Source organism: Zalophus californianus, chromosome 1, assembly GCF_009762305.2.
Source record: "Zalophus californianus isolate mZalCal1 chromosome 1, mZalCal1.pri.v2, whole genome shotgun sequence".
Classification (NCBI taxonomy): Eukaryota; Metazoa; Chordata; class Mammalia; order Carnivora; family Otariidae; genus Zalophus; species Zalophus californianus.
Window position 1 is genome coordinate 12131087 of NC_045595.1, and position 18861 is coordinate 12149947.

General features: G+C 48.4%; 1 protein-coding gene and 1 pseudogene across 1 annotated transcript; one reads left to right on the forward strand and one right to left on the reverse strand.

Moving 5' to 3' along the window:
* The first annotated feature begins 9833 nt into the window (after nucleotides 1-9833).
* Nucleotides 9834-10787, forward strand: LOC113916083 (olfactory receptor 1361-like). Its single transcript, XM_035726765.1, has one exon. It carries the CDS (start codon nucleotides 9834-9836, stop codon nucleotides 10785-10787), a length of 954 nt encoding a protein of 317 aa, XP_035582658.1.
* A 6388-nt stretch (nucleotides 10788-17175) lies between these two features.
* Nucleotides 17176-18813, reverse strand: LOC113916639 (annotated as a pseudogene).
* Nucleotides 18814-18861: the final 48 nt, after the last annotated feature.

Here is an 18861-nt window from a genome sequence, read left to right on the forward strand (position 1 = left end):
GGCAAGGAGTTTGACGTGCTGCGTCTGACTCAACCCTCTAAGAGGGGCACTCTTACCTCCATTTCTAGGATGAAGAAGCTTGGGGACGACACCCAGGTACTCACCCTGTCCGCGTCCCTCTCCCCCACTCACCTGTGGAAAGTGTCGCCTCTGCTGCCCAAATGCCTGGTCAACAGTGAGCCGGCTTTTGCCGGGAGAGCAGTGCGGGCTGCAGGAGACGTAGAGGCAAGTCTCTGGCCTCCCAGGAGGGAGCTGGAGGACCTGCTGGAGCCAAATTTACCCTCCATCCCACCACTCGGGCCCAGTCCCTCATGTCTTGTTAAGGCACCTCCTAATTGTCCGCTGCACACTCTGTCCCTGCTGGCCTGCCTCTTTGGGGAGGAGGCCGACCGCAGCCTACACCGGGCTTTCCCCTCTACCCCTGAGCTGGGGCGGTGGGGTGGTGCAGGGGCTCTGGGCCTCTCCGGGGGACCTTCCCCGTGGGGCCTGCGCCCAGCACATTCCCCAGCTCGGCTGGGGCTGCCTCACCACTGGGCCAGGTCCACGGTTTCCCATCAGTGGGAGCAACAGCCTACTGACCTTTATTTCTTCATTAAGGTGAAATTCACACGACACAGGATCAACCATTTGAAAGTGGACGCTTCCACGGCCTGCGGCATATTCATGACGTTGTGCGACCACCACCTCTATCTCGTTCCAGAACATTTGTACCCCCAGAAGGAAACCCCGTCCCCGTGAGCAGTCACTGCCCACACCCCCAGCCCCCGGCAGCCACCAGACTGCTCTCTGTCTGTGTGGACCTAGTCATTCTGGACACTCCCTAAACACGGGATCCTACAGTGTGTGGCCTTTAGTGTCTGGCTCCTTTCCCTCAGCGTGCTATGTTCACAGTTCACCCGAGGTATAGCGTGAGTCAGAGCTTCATTGCTTTTTATGGCTGAGTGGTATTCCGCTAACGGATATTCCCCAAATGTTAAGGGAGTTCCATTCTGTCGTTAGGAATGAACCGCGATCTGTTTATCCATTCCGCCATGGACATTTGGGATGTAGCCCCCTTTGGGCTGTTGTGAATAGTGCTTCTGTGAACATCTGTGCACTGGCCTCTCTTCGGGTCCCTCTTTTTAGTTCTGTGGGGAATATCCCTCCTTGCAGAATGGCTGAGTCATGTAGCAGTTCTAGGTTTAACCTTCTGAGGAACTGCCAAACTGTTTTCCACAGTGGCTCCCCCATTTTGTGTCCCCCTGTCCCCAGCAGTGCACAAGGGCTCTGATTTCTCCACATCTCACCAACCCTTGTCCATCCTTCTCACGAGCGCCACTAAGCGGCGTGAAGCCTTATCTCATTATGGCTCTGACTTGCATTTCCTTGCATGAGTAATCAAGTTGAGCATCTTTTCATGTTCTAAATACTCTTGAGCTTGCACGTCTACTGGTAAAATATATTTGGGCACATACTCCTGCTATATGAATATTTATTTAAAAACTAAGTATTGTACCACCACGGAATGCTATGAGCATTGTGAAACACTCCTCCCAAATTGAAGTTAAAAAGAGAAGCTCTTAGAAAGACATAAACTCTTGGTTACTTCTAATCACCCTGACAGTAACCCTGACAATAGCTAACATTTCAGGTACGCTGGGGCCAAGTTCATGGCTAAGGTTATGGGTAGGAACTCTTATCAGGAGATACCTGGGTGGCTCAGTTGGTTGAGCACCAGCTCTTGGTGTTGGCTCAGGTCATGATCTCAGGGTCCTGTGATCGAGGCCTGCAATGGCAGACCACTCAGTGGGGAGTCTGCTTGAAGAGTCTCTCCCTCTGCCCCTCCCCCAACTTGTACTCGCTCTCTCTCTTTCTCTCCCTCTCTCCAAAATAAATAAATAAATCTTTTTTTAAAAAAAAAAGAAACCCTTTCATGTGGGCTTTTTGACCAGTGAAAAATGTTTGACTATTTTTTTAAAAGATTTTATTTATTTATTTGAGAGTGAGAATACAATCTGGGGAGAGAGGCAGAGGGAGAGGGAGACTGAGAGCTAAAGAGTCAATCTGGTGAAATAGAAAAATGAGCAAAGTACACTTCCCTTTTACTGTTAAACCCTTTTTATTTCTTTTTCTTTAAACTTATTTATTTGTTAGGACAGAGGGAGAGAACACAAGCAAGGGGAGCGGCAGGCAAAGGGAGAAGCTGGCTCCCTGCTGAGCAAGGAGCTTGAGGTGGGACTTGATCCCAGGACCCTGAGATCATGTCCTGAGCCAAAGGCAGATGCTTAATGGACTGAACCACCCGGGCATCCCAAACCCTTTTTATTTCTAAATAATCTTAGACTCACATAAAAGTCACAAACGTAGATGAGTGATCCTATATAGACTTCACTCAGCTTCCCCCAACGAAAGCATTTTATAATTATATGATTACATATAAAAACATATTAAAAATAATTATATGTTACATAATAATATATATAATTATAGATTTGTATATATTTAATAGTATATAATTATGATACATTTATAAAAACCAGGACATTGACGGTTGCATAGCACAATACTATTAACTAAATATCTTTTTTTTTGGAATTCATCACTTTTTATATGCACTCAATTGCTTTGAAACACTTTATGAAATTGCATAGATTCATGTAATTACCACGAGGCCAGGACAGAGAACTGTTTCTCTGAGAAACCCCCGTGCCTCCCTTTTGTAGTCAACACTCCCCTCCCTAATACTTGGCAACCATACTCTTGTGAATATAACTCCCCTAATTCTGACATCTCAAGAAAGTCATGTATATAATATCATACAATATGTGACCTTTTGAGATTGGCTTCTTTTACGCAGCACAATACCCTTGAGAACCATCCAGGTTGTCACTTGTATCAATAGTCCATTCCTGGGGTGCCTGGGTGGCTCAGTCGTTAAGCGTCTGCCTTCTGCTCAGGTCATGATCTCAGGCTCCTGGGCCAGCCCCACATCGGGCTCCCTGCTCAGTGGGGAGTCTGCTTCTCCCTCTCCCTCTGCCTCTCTCCCCAGATTGTATTCTCACTCTCAAATAAATAAATAAAATCTTTTAAAAAAATAGTCAAACATTTTTCACTGGTCAAAAAGCCCACATGAAAGGGTTTCTTTTTTTTTAAAAAAAGATTTATTTATTTATTTTGGAGAGAGGGAGAGAAAGAGAGAGAGCGAGTACAAGTTGGGGGAGGGGCAGAGGGAGAGACTCTTCAAGCAGACTCCCCACTGAGTGGTCTGCCATTGCAGGCCTCGATCACAGGACCCTGAGATCATGACCTGAGCCAACACCAAGAGCTGGTGCTCAACCAACTGAGCCACCCAGGTATCTCCTGATAAGAGTTCCTACCCATAACCTTAGCCATGAACTTGGCCCCAGCGTACCTGAAATGTTAGCTATTGTCAGGGTTACTGTCAGGGTGATTAGAAGTAACCAAGAGTTTATGTCTTTCTAAGAGCTTCTCTTTTTAACTTCAATTTGGGAGGAGTGTTTCACAATGCTCATAGCATTCCGTGGTGGTACAATACTTAGTTTTTAAATAAATATTCATATAGCAGGAGTATGTGCCCAAATATATTTTACCAGTAGACGTGCAAGCTCAAGAGTATTTAGAACATGAAAAGATGCTCAACTTGATTACTCATGCAAGGAAATGCAAGTCAGAGCCATAATGAGATAAGGCTTCACGCCGCTTAGTGGCGCTCGTGAGAAGGATGGACAAGGGTTGGTGAGATGTGGAGAAATCAGAGCCCTTGTGCACTGCTGGGGACAGGGGGACACAAAATGGGGGAGCCACTGTGGAAAACAGTTTGGCAGTTCCTCAGAAGGTTAAACCTAGAACTGCTACATGACTCAGCCATTCTGCAAGGAGGGATATTCCCCACAGAACTAAAAAGAGGGACCCGAAGAGAGGCCAGTGCACAGATGTTCACAGAAGCACTATTCACAACAGCCCAAAGGGGGCTACATCCCAAATGTCCATGGTGGAATGGATAAACAGATCGCGGTTCATTCCTAACGACAGAATGGAACTCCCTTAACATTTGGGGAATATCCGTTAGCGGAATACCACTCAGCCATAAAAAGCAATGAAGCTCTGACTCACGCTATACCTCGGGTGAACTGTGAACATAGCACGCTGAGGGAAAGGAGCCAGACACTAAAGGCCACACACTGTAGGATCCCGTGTTTAGGGAGTGTCCAGAATGACTAGGTCCACACAGACAGAGAGCAGTCTGGTGGCTGCCGGGGGCTGGGGGTGTGGGCAGTGACTGCTCACGGGGACGGGGTTTCCTTCTGGGGGTACAAATGTTCTGGAACGAGATAGAGGTGGTGGTCGCACAACGTCATGAATATGCCGCAGGCCGTGGAAGCGTCCACTTTCAAATGGTTGATCCTGTGTCGTGTGAATTTCACCTTAATGAAGAAATAAAGGTCAGTAGGCTGTTGCTCCCACTGATGGGAAACCGTGGACCTGGCCCAGTGGTGAGGCAGCCCCAGCCGAGCTGGGGAATGTGCTGGGCGCAGGCCCCACGGGGAAGGTCCCCCGGAGAGGCCCAGAGCCCCTGCACCACCCCACCGCCCCAGCTCAGGGGTAGAGGGGAAAGCCCGGTGTAGGCTGCGGTCGGCCTCCTCCCCAAAGAGGCAGGCCAGCAGGGACAGAGTGTGCAGCGGACAATTAGCAGGTGCCTTAACAAGACATGAGGGACTGGGCCCGAGGAGTGGGATGGAGGGTAAATTTCGCTCCAGCAGGTCCTCCAGCTCCCTCCTGGGAGGCCAGAGACTTGCCTCTACGTCTCCTGCAGCCCACACTGCTCTCCCGGCAAAAGCCGGCTCACTGTTGACCAGGCATTTGGGCAGCAGAGGCGACACCTTCCACAGGTGAGTGGGGGAGAGGGACGCGGACAGGGTGAGTACCTGGGTGTCGTCCCCAAGCTTCTTCATCCTAGAAATGGAGGTAAGAGTGCCCCTCTTAGAGGGTTGAGTCAGACGCAGCACGTCAAACTCCTTGCCGGGGTGTCAGGTGCACAGGAGGCGTGGAAGACATGTTCACTGTTAGCAGCAGGGCCATGGGGAGCCAGTGCAGGCTTCGAAGCAAGGGAGAGGTCATTTCACTGTGGTGGTGGCCATCATGGAGGCTCAACCGGAAGAAGCAGCCTGGCCCCAAAGAGCCCAGAGAAGGGGCAGGGTTGAAGTTGCAGAGTGACAAGACGAGAACCCGATGGGGCACTGGGAGGAGAGGAAGCAGAGGAAGCTCAGGTAGAAGCGTGAGGATGCAGTGAGGGGGCGGGCGGAAGGAGACCGGACTGCCTCCCGCATCTCTGCCCAGGTGCCTGGGTGGTCGGCAGGGCCAGCGCTCAGCCTGGGGCACAGAGGAAGAACGGGATTGGGGGTGGACGCGGAGCTGGGCTTCGCACAGGGTCTGTGGGACCCAGGGCAAGTTCAGCAAAGGTGGGGCGTCTGGAACCTGGGATGGGACCTCAGGGGACAGTGACCCTGGCCAGAGGATGAAGTGGAATCCATCATTTTCTTACCCACCCACCCACCTGGGTCTCTGTCTCCTATGAGTTCCTTGAGGGGAGGTGGTGTGTGCGCGCGCGCGCGTGTGTGTGTGCGTGCGTGCACGTGAGTGTGTGTGTGCGTGGGTGCGCGCGCGCGTGTGTGTGCTATTGCAGGCATTCAAAAAAGCATAGATCGGAGCACCTGGGTGGCTCAGTCGTTAAGCGTCTGCCTTCAGCTCAGGTCATGATCCTGGGATCCTGGGATTGAGCCCCGTGTCAGGCTCCCTGCTTGGCACAGAGTCTGATTGTCCTTTCCCTTCTGCCCCTCCCGCTGCTTGCGCTCTCTCTCAAATAAATAAATAAAATCTTAAAAAAAAAAAAAAGCATAGGTCATGCTTCAAGCTGGAGCCGGCCTGTATTCATCTTCCAGATTAAGAAGTAAAACGTCCCTGCACATCCCCCCTCCGTTCCCATATTCCCATATGCGTGTGTCGCACCCCTCCCTCCCTCCCCCTCCCTCCCCCGGCTCTGAGATAACCGACCTCCTACCACTAGTGTCGATCACTCCCATACATGTTTACACCTTTACTACCTGGGACGTATGCACGAACGAGCCATAGAACCCTGTTGCGTGTTTTTAAACTTTCCCTGGGCAACGTGATTCTGTGCACATCCTTCTGTGGTTTTCTTCTGCCCCTGCTTTTGAGATTCATCCACGTTGGTGAGAGCAGTTTCCCGTTTCGACCATTCCTGGGACATAGAAATGTTCCCTGAGTCAGAGTGCCCCGACGGATGTATGCACCCGTACTGTGGATGAGCACTACTCGTTCCAAACGTCCTTGAACGCATCTCACCACGCTCCTTCTAGAGAATTCCTCTGTGGTGGAATTGCAGGGTCGGGAGGGGCTCCCTGTGTTTGCCCTCATCTCAGAATTCCCATCCACAGCTTGGGGAATGCCACACTGAAGATGCTCCGTCGGTGGTCAACGACTCAACAAGCAGGGGGAACAGGGCACGTTCACTTCCTGGGCAGGGGAGGAGAGAGGCGGGGCAGCAGGCACAGGGTCCCAGGGAGGAGGCTCCTCTTCAGGTCCAGAGAACACAGTCCCGGGAGGACAGAGGACACAGCAGCCGCTGTGGGCTGAGCTTCGGAGGAGAAGGAAGGGTCTGGGCTGGGTCTTGAAATCTGCAAAGGGGTCCCAAAGGCAGAGCGCTCGAGGCAGAGGAAAGAGCAAGTCCTTGAGGAAGGGCCAATCTCGGACCATCTGTGTGGCTGGAGGGTCGTGACATGAGCAGACGCTGGGGAGGTCAGCAGGGGCTAGACTCTGTAAGATTTGTTTTTTGTTTGTTTGGTTTTAGAGTCCACACCTAAGTGATACCAGGCAGTGTTTGTCTTTTTCCATCTGGCTTATCTCACTTAGCCCCAGGCCTCAGGGTCCATCTATGTTGCCGCAAATGGCGGGATTTCCTTCTTTTCCATGGCTGAACGATATTCTAATCGTGTAGACACCCCATTTTCTTGACAGACACTTGGGTTGTTTCCATACTCGGCTACTGCGAATAATGCAGCGAGGCGCGTGGGATTGCAGATAGCTCTCAGACCTTCTGTTTTCATTTCCTTTTTATTTTTTTGAGAATCTCCATATTGTTCTCCATAGTGGCCGCACCAGGCTTTGGAATTACCCTCTGCATATGATGGAGAGAAGGGTGCTAGGTGAAGGACAAGATCTAGTTAACTTCTGTAAAAAGCTCCTCCTGCCTGCTTCATGAGGATGTTGCTTTAGGGGCTTGAGGTGGAAAACAGAGCCGTGTGGCTATCTGGGGAGAAGAATTCTCTAAGCAGAGGGACAGACAGTGCAAGGGCCCTGAGGCAGGAGCATGCCTGGCTTGTTCAAGGACCATCCGTGACACCAGAACGAGCGCAATGGAGAGTAGGAGGTGAGATCAGAGATGAGGAGGGAAGGCTGGAGTGAGGGACAGTTCAAGGTGATGTCCGTTAGGTCGCTTGCAGCTTCAAAGAGGCAAGATTTCCTCTTAACATCAGTACTATTGTTCAAGGTGCTCGAGTCCTCGCTCACCTTCTCCTGAACAAACTCTTTTTTTTTTTTTGAAGAAACAATTTAAATTGAAAGCAACGTCCTAGCTCTTGTCCTGTCTGAGATTTTTATATATTGGATACCTTTCCACTCGACGAAGCTCTAGCATTGGTTTAATTGCCCTATTTATTTGAAGAGCTTGATTTTATTGATATTTGTCCCACAGAGCTTCCCGGATATACTTTGATCAACTCATAGGATTCAAGAAATGGATTTCTTTTTCCTCCTGTCATCAAACAACAATTTCATTTTCATGAAATTTAGTCGTGGACCCCCAGATAGTCTCCCAGCCCCCTCACCTGGGGATCGGTACTTATTTTGTTGGATTTCAGGTAGCATCCCACGTTTCTCCATTCCTGCAATAGCTCACACTTCTGTCGCAGTCGGTTTCTTTTCACTTATTTTCATGTGTTCAGTTCTTTTTACATATCAAATTGTCATCAGGTTTAATAACCCAACTATTCTTTTCTTGTAAAACAGATAAAGTGTTGACGTCCCTGTTAGAATTGCATTTATTTTTAATTTAATTAATGTAATTTAACTTAATTTATTTGAGAGAGGGAGAGCACAAGCTTGGGGGGGAGGGGCAGAGGGAGAGGGAGAAGCAGACTTCCAGCAGAGCCGGGAGCCCCCACATGGGGTCGGATCCCAGGACCCTGAGATCACGACCTGAACCCAAGTCATATGCCTACGGACTGAACCACCCAGGTGCCCCTAGAATTGCACTTATGAAAGCCAACTCTTACAATCTAAAAACAAACCAAAAAATACACGCTTATTTTCTAAATGCTGACTTCTTTCCCACAATTATTACTGAGAAAAATTTACAAGACCTGACAGGATTTCCAGGCTGTTCTTTGCAGCCTCAGCTCCTCAGTTTATCGATTTGTGTCCAAATACACTTCCGATTTTCTCTATTTCGATCCCCAGCTCTTCAGACACATTGATTTATTACCTCTGTGCTTATTGGACGCGTGGTGGCATATGTAAGGTTTTAAGAGGCATATTTCAAGTGCTCCGTCTTTGTCGTATCTTTTTTGAATCATCCAGCAAAAGCTGAGCCAAGAGACTTGAGTGATACCAAATTAAAACATCTGGGAAGTTCTGCGAGTTTTGCCCAAAACTCTGGACTTACATCTGTGAATTTCGCTTTAAAAATAAATTACGGAAACAACTTTAGTGACGCCGATCATGGTTGAGGTTTTCCTTACTTGAGTAATTTTTCACAATGCTGTTTTCTCTTTCCAGGAAATGGGTTTTGCCACAGACAAATCCACGAGTCTGAATGGCAGTGCTCATGCCCCATCGATATTACGGTTTTGGACGTTTTATTAATTATTCTGTATCTGAAAAGTCTCAGTGACTTTTAACCATACACCAGAGTATTTTAAAAGGCATATTGCTCTCTAAATGCTTTCTGTCTGCTTTACCAACTACTTTGACATAAAACAATTTTTTCCTGGAACTTTTTATTATTCCAGTGTTCTTCAGTGTGACACTTAAGAACGACGTTCTTTTCATCTTTCGTCATTAACTAATAAATTTTCTTTTTTGAGCCCCAAATGGACTAAACATGATTCTCTCAAAGATGGAAGAAACTCTCAAATCCTCGAGTCTTACTTTGGACTCTCCCGAAGGCAGGTTCTGAGTCAAGGACTTGAGTGCAAATCCTATGTTTAAGGGGCAATCCCAGGAGATCCAGTGAGCATTTGGGGAAGGGAGGCATGGATGAGCAGATTCCCACTTGGGGCAGCTGACGGGCGATCCTTCTAGGGATCCCCAAGAGCACACACCTCAGAACTGCCTCACTCAGGAGTGATGACGCCAGGGGAGTCACCCAACAAGGACAGGTCCTCTGCCGGCTGAAAGTCACTCCTGGGGGTGTTAATGCCCATATTTCCACGTTACCCCGAGTGCAGGCTGAGCTGACCACTGAACCCAGATGACACCCTGGGGCATGGAGGTGTAGGGGGTGAGGTGAGAAATGGTCCACGTGCTTGGCGGCTTCCCCACCATCCGGCAGGTGGGTTGTGGGGAGTGAATGATGTATCACTGATGGAAAGGATGCAGCAAACAGGTGGGTGGGTGGGGGTCCTGTTGCAGGAGAGGGTGGGAAGAATTGATGAATGACTGAACCAACGAGGGGAGATGAGATCAGGGTGCAGTAGGAGGGCTGGCCGTATCAGGACCCTGGACAACTCTTGGATGTCCTTTCTGATTGATCCAGGATGGCCATGGAAGAGGCAAATGTCACCTCGGTCTCTGAGTTCCTGCTCCTGGGCCTCTCAGAGAACCCCAAGCAACGGCAGCTGCTCTTCATCCTCTTCCTGATTATGTACCTGGTCACGGGACTGGGGAACCTGCTCATCATCCTGGCAATCACCACTGACCCCCGACTCCACACTCCCATGTACTTCTTCCTGGCTAACCTGGCCTTTGTGGACATTTGCTTCACCTCTACCACCATTCCCAAGACGCTGGCCAACCACGTGTCAGGGTACAAAGGGATCCCTTACGCGGGCTGCCTGACCCAGCTGTTCTTCTTCATCTGGTTTGCTGGCGTCGATAGCTTCCTGCTGACTGCCATGGCCTATGACCGCTATGTGGCCATCTGTCACCCTCTGCACTATGCCAGGTCTGTAACACCACAGCTCTGTGGCCTCCTGGTGGCTGCATCCTGGTCTGCAGCCTTCGGGAATGCCCTCACCCACACAGTCTTATTGACTCGCCTCTCCTTCTGCACCCACAACCGCGTGCCCCATTTCTTTTGTGACCTCAGCCCTCTGCTTAAGCTGGCCTGCTCTGACACCTTTCTCAATAATGCAATGGTGTACACCGTGGGCGCCCTGCCCACTGTCATCACCTTTGTGGGCATCTTGGTCTCCTACACACGCATCTTTGCCACGGTGCTGAGGATCCCCTCCACCAGAGGCAAGCAGAAGGCTTTCTCCACCTGTGGCTCTCATCTGTCTGTGGTGTCCCTGTTCTATGGGACACTCATTGGGGTTTATTTTAGCCCCACGTCCTCCCACACAGCCCAGAAGGACACAGCCGCTGCGGTGATGTACACCGTGGTCACTCCCATGCTGAACCCTTTCATCTACAGCCTACGCAACAGTGACATGAAGGGAGCCTTGGGGACCCTCGTCAAGAGGAAGCCAGTTTTTATTCAGTGGCCATAGCACTGGGATGTTTGAGTGTCCAAATCCAGTGCCCATCTGTACCAAATGTCCTTGCACAGTCTCAATGTTCCATGTTTCCTTCATATCACTCTTGGTTCTCTGTGTATTACTTTATTCTTCGAACAACTATTTCTTGAACATCTTTTATATTGTAGATAGTCTTTGAAGGGCTGAAGTTCCAGCAGGGAACAAACAAAATCCCTGACCTTGTGGCGCTCACACTGCAGCCTGAAAAACACATTGCAGTTAAAAGGAAGTGCTCAGCAACCTAGAGAAACCAGGACACAAACCCCACTTTGCTTATAGTTCAGGTTTAACTGTATAATAAAAAGATGCAAATGCAGAGGCTCAAAAGTCCTAAGATTTTGCAAACTGAACTCTCTTTCTGTAACAACATAATTCCTCCAAAAACCTTAGGTTCCATTGCAATGGAACCAGATCCGATGTGCTTTTCTAGCCAGAATTTTTATGTTTATTGATTTTGCAATATTTGTTTCCTTGAACTACTTACGTTTGGTCACTCTCAGTTAATGGTCATCTGAAACAATAGCCTTGGGTAGGAGGCAAGATCCTTATTTATACTGTTTTGAAGAACAGGAAGCTGTTGGCTCTTCTAACCTCATGATGTTTCTGACTTTGAAAACTGGCCAATTCTTGTCTAGGACCATCTCTTTCTTGTGATTCCTTGCTGCCAAGCAGAGAGAAGCAGCCAACTCACAGTGACATCATAGCTCTTTCCAATCACTTCTTGAAACACAGCCTCAGTGAACATATGATCCACCTTCCAGGTTATCACCAGTGATGGTATTACCAGATGATGTTCTTTGGCATAACAAGGGTCTGCAGCTTTTCAGCCTGCGACATTTGTGTCCTTACCACCAGACCACTCAGCTCATGGCAACTAAATTTTCATTTTTGTGATGTCAGCATCTCACTTCTGATACGTTTCTGTATTAGTTTCTTGAGGATTCTATAAACACAAAACAAAACCGCAAAGGAGGTGACTTACATAGAAATTTGTTGTCTCATGGTTCTGGAGGCCAGAAGTAGAAAATCAAGGTGTTGGCAGGTGTGTTCCTTCTTAGGCTGTGAGGGAGAATCCATCCCAAGCCTCTCTCCTAGCTGGTGGGAGCTTGTGCTTTGCTGGTCATCCCTTTACTTGCAGATCATGCTTCATCTCTCCGTGGCATCCTCCTTGCGTGCATGTCTATCCCCAAATGTTCCTTTTTTAGAAAGACACCAGTTTTCTTGGATTAGGAGCCCACCCAACTCTAGTATGATATCATCATAACTGTTACATCTGCAACAATCCTATTTCTAAATAAGCTCAAATTCAGAAATACTGGGGATTAGGACTTAAGACATGAATTTGGGGAAGGGATGTAATTCAACCCATAACATTTGGTTAAGAAAAAAAAAAGACTTAAAAGAAATATGGCTTGAGTAAGGTAAAAGTTTTTTTTTCTCTCATGTGACAGTCAGTGTTCTAGGTCAGTGGGTGACTCTGCTTTAAATCATTCACCATGTCTTATTTCTGCCCCATTTCCCAGATATTGTTATCACAATATTATTACCAAAACATCTAATCAGAGAGCACAGGGGAGGGGAGGCAATTACCTGCTCTCAAAGCATCACATACTTCTCCTATCCCATGCCAGGCTACACCTAGCTGCAAGAGAGGCAGGAAATGCGTAGCTGGCCAGTCGTGTTGCCAGGTTCTGATTCTGTTACTACAGAAGAGGGAGAGGGTAGAGTTTTGCAGAGAGCTAGCAGTCCCCCTCCCATCCCTCTAGCCACCAGTTACACGAAAGCATGCTTCTGCCCCACTCAGAGAATCCACCTAACACCCCACCCTGAAGACATCTCGTTAATGCAGTCAACTCAGTTCAAAATCTCTGGCTGATACCCAGCCTTCTTCAACATGGTGGAATGTTTCCCCCGACCCAATAATTTGTAAACTAAAAGTCCATTTATCTGGCCCTCCCCTCACTCAACGTACAATGGGAGACCAGCTGCTACTGCACAATAATGATCAAATCTCATGGGGCAGGATTTATTTAAGAATGCCCTACTTGTGAAGTGGAATATGTTTTTTGCCTGGCTGGGGGAGACTCCATTGTCTGTTGTTCACTGTGGTCTCTGGTTTTGCCCCCTGGGGTGTTCTTCCTTGCCATGCCCCCTCTGTGGTCACATGTAGAGTGAACATAGAAGGAAATGCCCTCCTTAGGCACTCTGCAGCCATCATAGATGGATTCTTCTGGTGCAAACTAGTGCAAATGGGTATTGTTTTAAGGCTCAAGCAGGCATGGTCTGGGCTCTTGATTTCAAAGGAATTCTCTAGAACATTTAGGAGGCTATTTGCTTTGAATCAGGAAGCCACACCCAAAGCTCTTTCCCAGAGAGAATTTTTGCATTCCTTGATTTCCTCAGGTCTCTCTATCATGTTAATGGTCGCTACTTGAGGTCATTTGAAACAAAGGTCTTGGGTGGAATGGGGTGCTGGTCTCAGACTACTGATAGTGCTTCTCAGGTTATGAAGGCCTGAGGCCCTTGGGTATTTGTGGGAGTCCCCACAGACATTTCCAGAGCAAGTCAATATTGTGGTGGGACCAGCTCTCCTGGTGCTTATCCTGAGGGCCACGCAGCAAGGCTGTGGGGAGACAGAGCACAGACCTCAGGCTCTGCAGTGGATGAGGTGTCTAGGGTTTCAGGGGTTCACTCTGTATTGACTAATTTAAAGCATAGGAGCATGATGGCCTGGCTGGCTCAGTCAGTGGAGCATGCAACTCTTGATCTCGGGTTGTGAGTTCGAGCCCCATGTTGGGTGCAGAGATTACTAAAAAAATAAACTTAAAAATTTTTTTTTAAATGAAGCATAAGAGCAGGAATTTGGGAGTGGGAAGGGTAAGGTGGGGTCACTCAAGAGGTCTTAAATGACAGACTTAAAGAAAAAAAAAAATCAAGCAAATTGTAGTACCTTTGGTACACAGACATGCCCTTAGCAGACTGGTGATGGCTCCTTCCCTGTATTCAACCCATGCATAGTTCACCTGCAGACAGTTCCCATTACATGCTTAGGATTTCCAACATGGAGTGTTCATGGCCCTACATGGGGCAGACCAGAAGTACCAGGGCATTAATGCCTAGAGGGGAACCATCAACCAGTGATGGTCAACTGTTGATAGGCAACTGCCCCTAGCTTCCTGACCTTCCGTTAGATAACTCTAAACTGTCTGGAGTGGAAGTCAGAAGTTGCTGAGAATATCCCAAGAGGAACCAACACCCAGTTGCCTGTAGCAGTAGCCTACTCATGAATGAAACTCCCCTCCCTGTCTCCTTTCTCCATTCTCTCACTGGGCTCCTAGGACCATCTCCCACAAATCCTTGTTTTGGGGTCTACTTTTTGGGAAACCCAAAGTAAGACATGCACAAAAAGGTAGAGTTGATATAGGAATGACTGAAGTTTATAAACCCTGAGATAGTGTATTTAAAACACTCAGTGCCCAGCACATAGTAAGTGCTCAACAGATGTTATTAATTGTTGTTGTCATTACTTTTAAAAATTGTAGTAAGATATACAAAACATGAAATTTACCATCTTTACCATTTTTAAGTGTTCAGTTCAGTGACATTAAGCACATTCACATGGTTGTGCAACCATCGCCACAACTTGTTCATTTTGCAAAACTGAAACCCTGTCCCCACTAAACGCTGACTCCCCACCCTGTCCTCCAGGCTCTGGCACCCACCATCCTACTTCCTGTCTCTATAAATCTGACTCTTCTAGGGAGACCTCTTATAAGTGGGGTCAAACAGTATTTATGCTTTTGTGACTGGCTTCTTTCACTCAGCATGATGTTTTCAAGGTTCATCCACGTTGTAGCGTGTGAATGTCCTTCCTTTTGAAGATTGAATAATCCATTGTATAGATATGCCATGTTTGTTTATCCATTCATCTGTCAATGGACACTCAAGGGTTGCTTCCAGCTGTTGGCTATTGTGAATGATGTTGCTATGTACATGGGTACACAATGCTGTTGTTACTTTTTATCATTAATCCATTCATTCAAAGTCCCAGGAATTCTGATATGCCAATGTTCAAACTGAGGGTATTTCAGGAATCATTTCCATATAATGGGGGAGTATAGAGGGATTCCTTAAAAAAACAGACTTCCTAAGTCAAAGAAGGCAGCTTTGCTGGATGCCCAAGATGTTGGTTCTTCCTAGAAGGAGTGGTTCTCAACAAGGAGGACAATTTAGACTGCTCCACAGGGGACATTTGGCAATGTATGGGAACATTTATGGGTTGTCATGACTGGGGGTGGGATGTTAATGGCACCTAATGGGCAGAGGCCAGGGATGCTGCACCACATCCACTGCACAGGACAGCCTTATACTATGAAGAATGATCTGGTCCCAAATGTCAATAGTGCCAAGGATAAGAAATAAGCCTTAAAAGGATGGCATGCTTTAACTCATCACTACCCTACTCTGCACCAGCTCAGAAAGGCAGCAGCAGAGGTGAGACTTCAACAGGTTATTCCAGGATCCCATGGAGAGACACCTTGGTGATAGGCGGCATCAAAGAGAGTGAATAGGCATCAAGAACTATGAAGGGTCTGGGATTTCACTGTACTTGCAAGCTGACAATTTAACCTGCCACTGTTATGGATGCTGGCAGAAGACACGAGACTCCAGGGTCAGAGACAAAAGACTTTATTACTTGTGGTGCAGGCAGCATAAACTTCCTGTTTGTGCCAGTTCCTCCTAAGTCCCACAGAGACCATGCAGGTGAACACAGATAGGCAATGGGTGAAAACTGTTTGTGCTACAGCTGAGGAATTCCAAGCTGAGAAATCCCAGTCTTCTCTAGTAGATTACAAACAAACCTGCTCTAACTTTATCTCAGAGGGAGGCATTATCTTTATTATATGGACAGCAAACAAGCTTGCCCTCTGCTCTGCAGGAAGAAACTCTGTCTTCCATGGCTGTTCGCTATACAAACATCCTTGAAAAGATAGCCAGAAAAAAACACTGCTTACGCCACTGCCTGTGAGTTATACAGAAATGCCAAAGTCTCAGAGAGTTGGTTTCTCAACAGCAGTAGCATTGACACTCAATGGGTGGTGGCCATCGTATGTAAGGATAATTTGGGCTGTAGGTCAAGCACAGAAGGCTGCTCAGGATACGTGTGGCACAGTTCAGTGATACAGTTCAATGGATAGACTCTAGAGCCAGACAGCCTGGATTCTGTTACTTTTTAGCTGGGTGGCCTTGAGCAAGTATTTGACCTCTCTGTGCTCCAGTTTCTCCTGCTATATAATGGAAATGATAATAGCCCCTATCTCATAGGGTTATGTGAAAATTAATATATGAGCTTATATATATATGCAAGGCACTTAGAAGAGTGTGAGCAGATTGATAGCCATGTCGGTGTTAACTATAATTATTATTAATTATCATGACAATGCTGCAGAGCTTGTGGTCATGCCTGTTTTTCGGCATTTGTGGGCAAGCCCTGTAACCCACACAGTTCCCTTAGAGTATGTCTCAGAGATTTCTGGGAGGACACAGGGCTCTTTGCTCCCTTCTTCCCACACTGATTTAATAAACAGGGCAGCAGGGCTGGAGCGGTGGTGGTTTTAGGTCCCAGGGAATCAAACAGACTTAGGTTCAAATCCTGGCTTTGCCACGTGCCGCCTGTGTGACGATGGTGAGCAGCTTCCTTGTGGGGGGGCCTCCAAGTTCCTACTACACAAGGATCTGGGTGAAGGGTCAATGAATCTCTCCTCACACGGATACTACACACACACACACACACACACACACACACACACACACACACACACTGCATGTGACCCACCCAGCACGTACTCTGGGTCATCCTTAGCCAGTGCCACTTTGATTATCATTGTTGTCATATTATTATCCAACAAGCAAGACTCCATAGGGTACAAGATGAGATCTTTGCTCTTTTCCACCAATATTAAGTTCATTCTGGCCCCCTCGCTCTCTCTGCATGCCTCAAACTCCAGAAGACACATCAGGGGTCCCCACACTCTCCTCTGTCACCTGACTCTTGTGGGCTCATCTCCCACTGACCACGTTCTTCCCACCTGTCTCTCTCTGCACAGTCAAGGCATACTCACCCCTTCTCAGACCCTCTCACCTGTGGTCTCCATATATGCAATACCTGTATCTACCAGCCCACCTTTCAGTCCTCCTTCTGACCTCACTTCAATTGCCACCTCTTCAGGGAAGGCTTTCCTGACTTCCACCTAAGTCCAACCAGGTCCCCATATTGTATATTCCATTAACATTTTTTTTAACTAAAACGATGGTTTTTAATGGGAACCGGAGGTATGGTTACAATTACATAGTCCGACACAAAAAACCCATGGGTGATCAGGAGTTGAAAGTTTACAAAATAATGAGGGTAACACCGGGTACAAGAAGAAAAGCTCTTGCAGAACCTCAGGAGTCAAGCTAATACGGCCTCTCCCTGCGATCCTGTCTGTGCTCACCCCTGGAGTCCATCTTGCCAGGGCCAAAGCCACCTCTGTCCCCACCACCCCGGCCCCCTCGGAAGCCCCCACGGTCCCCGCCTCGGCCTCGGTAGCCGCCCCGATCATAGCCTCCTCTGCCACCACGACGATCATCTCCATAGTTACCCCCCCATGAGAGCCTCCTGGTCCCCCTCCTGGGCCATCTGGTTTGGGGGCCTTACATTGGTTACATTCATTCCTCCAAGAGAAGTTCATGTTCTTACATATAGGATTAGGACACCTCCAGTCACCAGCTCGCTGCTGGCCGCCGCCACCACCTCCTCCACTACGGAATCCTCCCCGGCCACCACCACCACTGCCACCACCTCCATAGCCTCCACGGCCCATGGGTCCTCCTCGCCCTCGGCCTCCACAACCATTGCCACTGCCCCGATTGAAGTCTGCTCACCGAGTAGCAAATGAGACCTTGATGGGATTCCCAGAGAATTCTTTACCATCAAACCAATCAATAGCTGCTTTAGCAGAGGTGGGTCATCAAATGACACTGTTGCCTCTCCCTTCAGCTTGCCTGTTTCCCTGTCTGTGTACAGATTAATCATGGGCTGTCCTGTTTTCTTATTTGTCTTAATAATACCAATCTCCTTGAAGTAATCAGCCACAGACTCAATTGTAACATTTTCGTCCAAGCCTTGCAGAAAGATGGTGTTGTTGTCTGAATTATCCTGTTCAGAGTCATGACGTGATCCCTGGTCCCGAGGGCCACCAAATTTATTGAAGCCACCACGGTCACTTCTGCCCATGCCACCTCTGCCTCCACGGCCACCTCCACGACCTCTGGGTTCATAGCCACCGCTGCTGCGCTTGTAACCACCGCCACCGCCCCGGCTGCGGCCCCCACAGTCCTGCTGACCTCCCCCGTAGCCACCGGCACCACCACTCTGGTCCTGATTGCCATAACCACTGCCACCACCACTCTGGTCCTGATTGCCATAACCACTGCCACCACCACTCATGGAGAACTGATCTTGGCCATAGTTACCTCCACTGCTACTGTTGTACTGGTTCTGCTGTCCATAGCCTTGAGGGGGATTATAGGAGCTTTGCTGCTGTCCACTCTAGCCAGACTGCTGGCCATAGCCCCACTCTGGGGCTGCCCGTAGCTGCTACTCTGAGAACCACTACCCTAACTTCCCGAGGTGCTGCCATGGGCTGGCTGCTGGCCATAGCCAGGTTAAGAGGACTGTTGCCCATAAGATGACTAGAACTCTGGTTACCGCCATAGCCACCGGTTGAGCCATATCCCTGGGGAGCTGACTGCCAAAGCCTGTGTTCTGGGTCTGTCCATAAGAAGAACCATAACTGCTCTGGCCATAGCCTGAAGTGTCTGCTGACTGGTCGTAACCACTGTAACTCTGCTGTCCATAGGGCTGATTGCTCTGCTGGGAATAGCCCTGCCCAGGCTGGGTGGGGTAGGCCCCATAGCTTTGGGTGGCTTGTTGGGTATAGTCGTTTGAGGCCATGTCCGCGAACGCACGCACAGGCCAACAAGCAACAAGATTCCAACACCA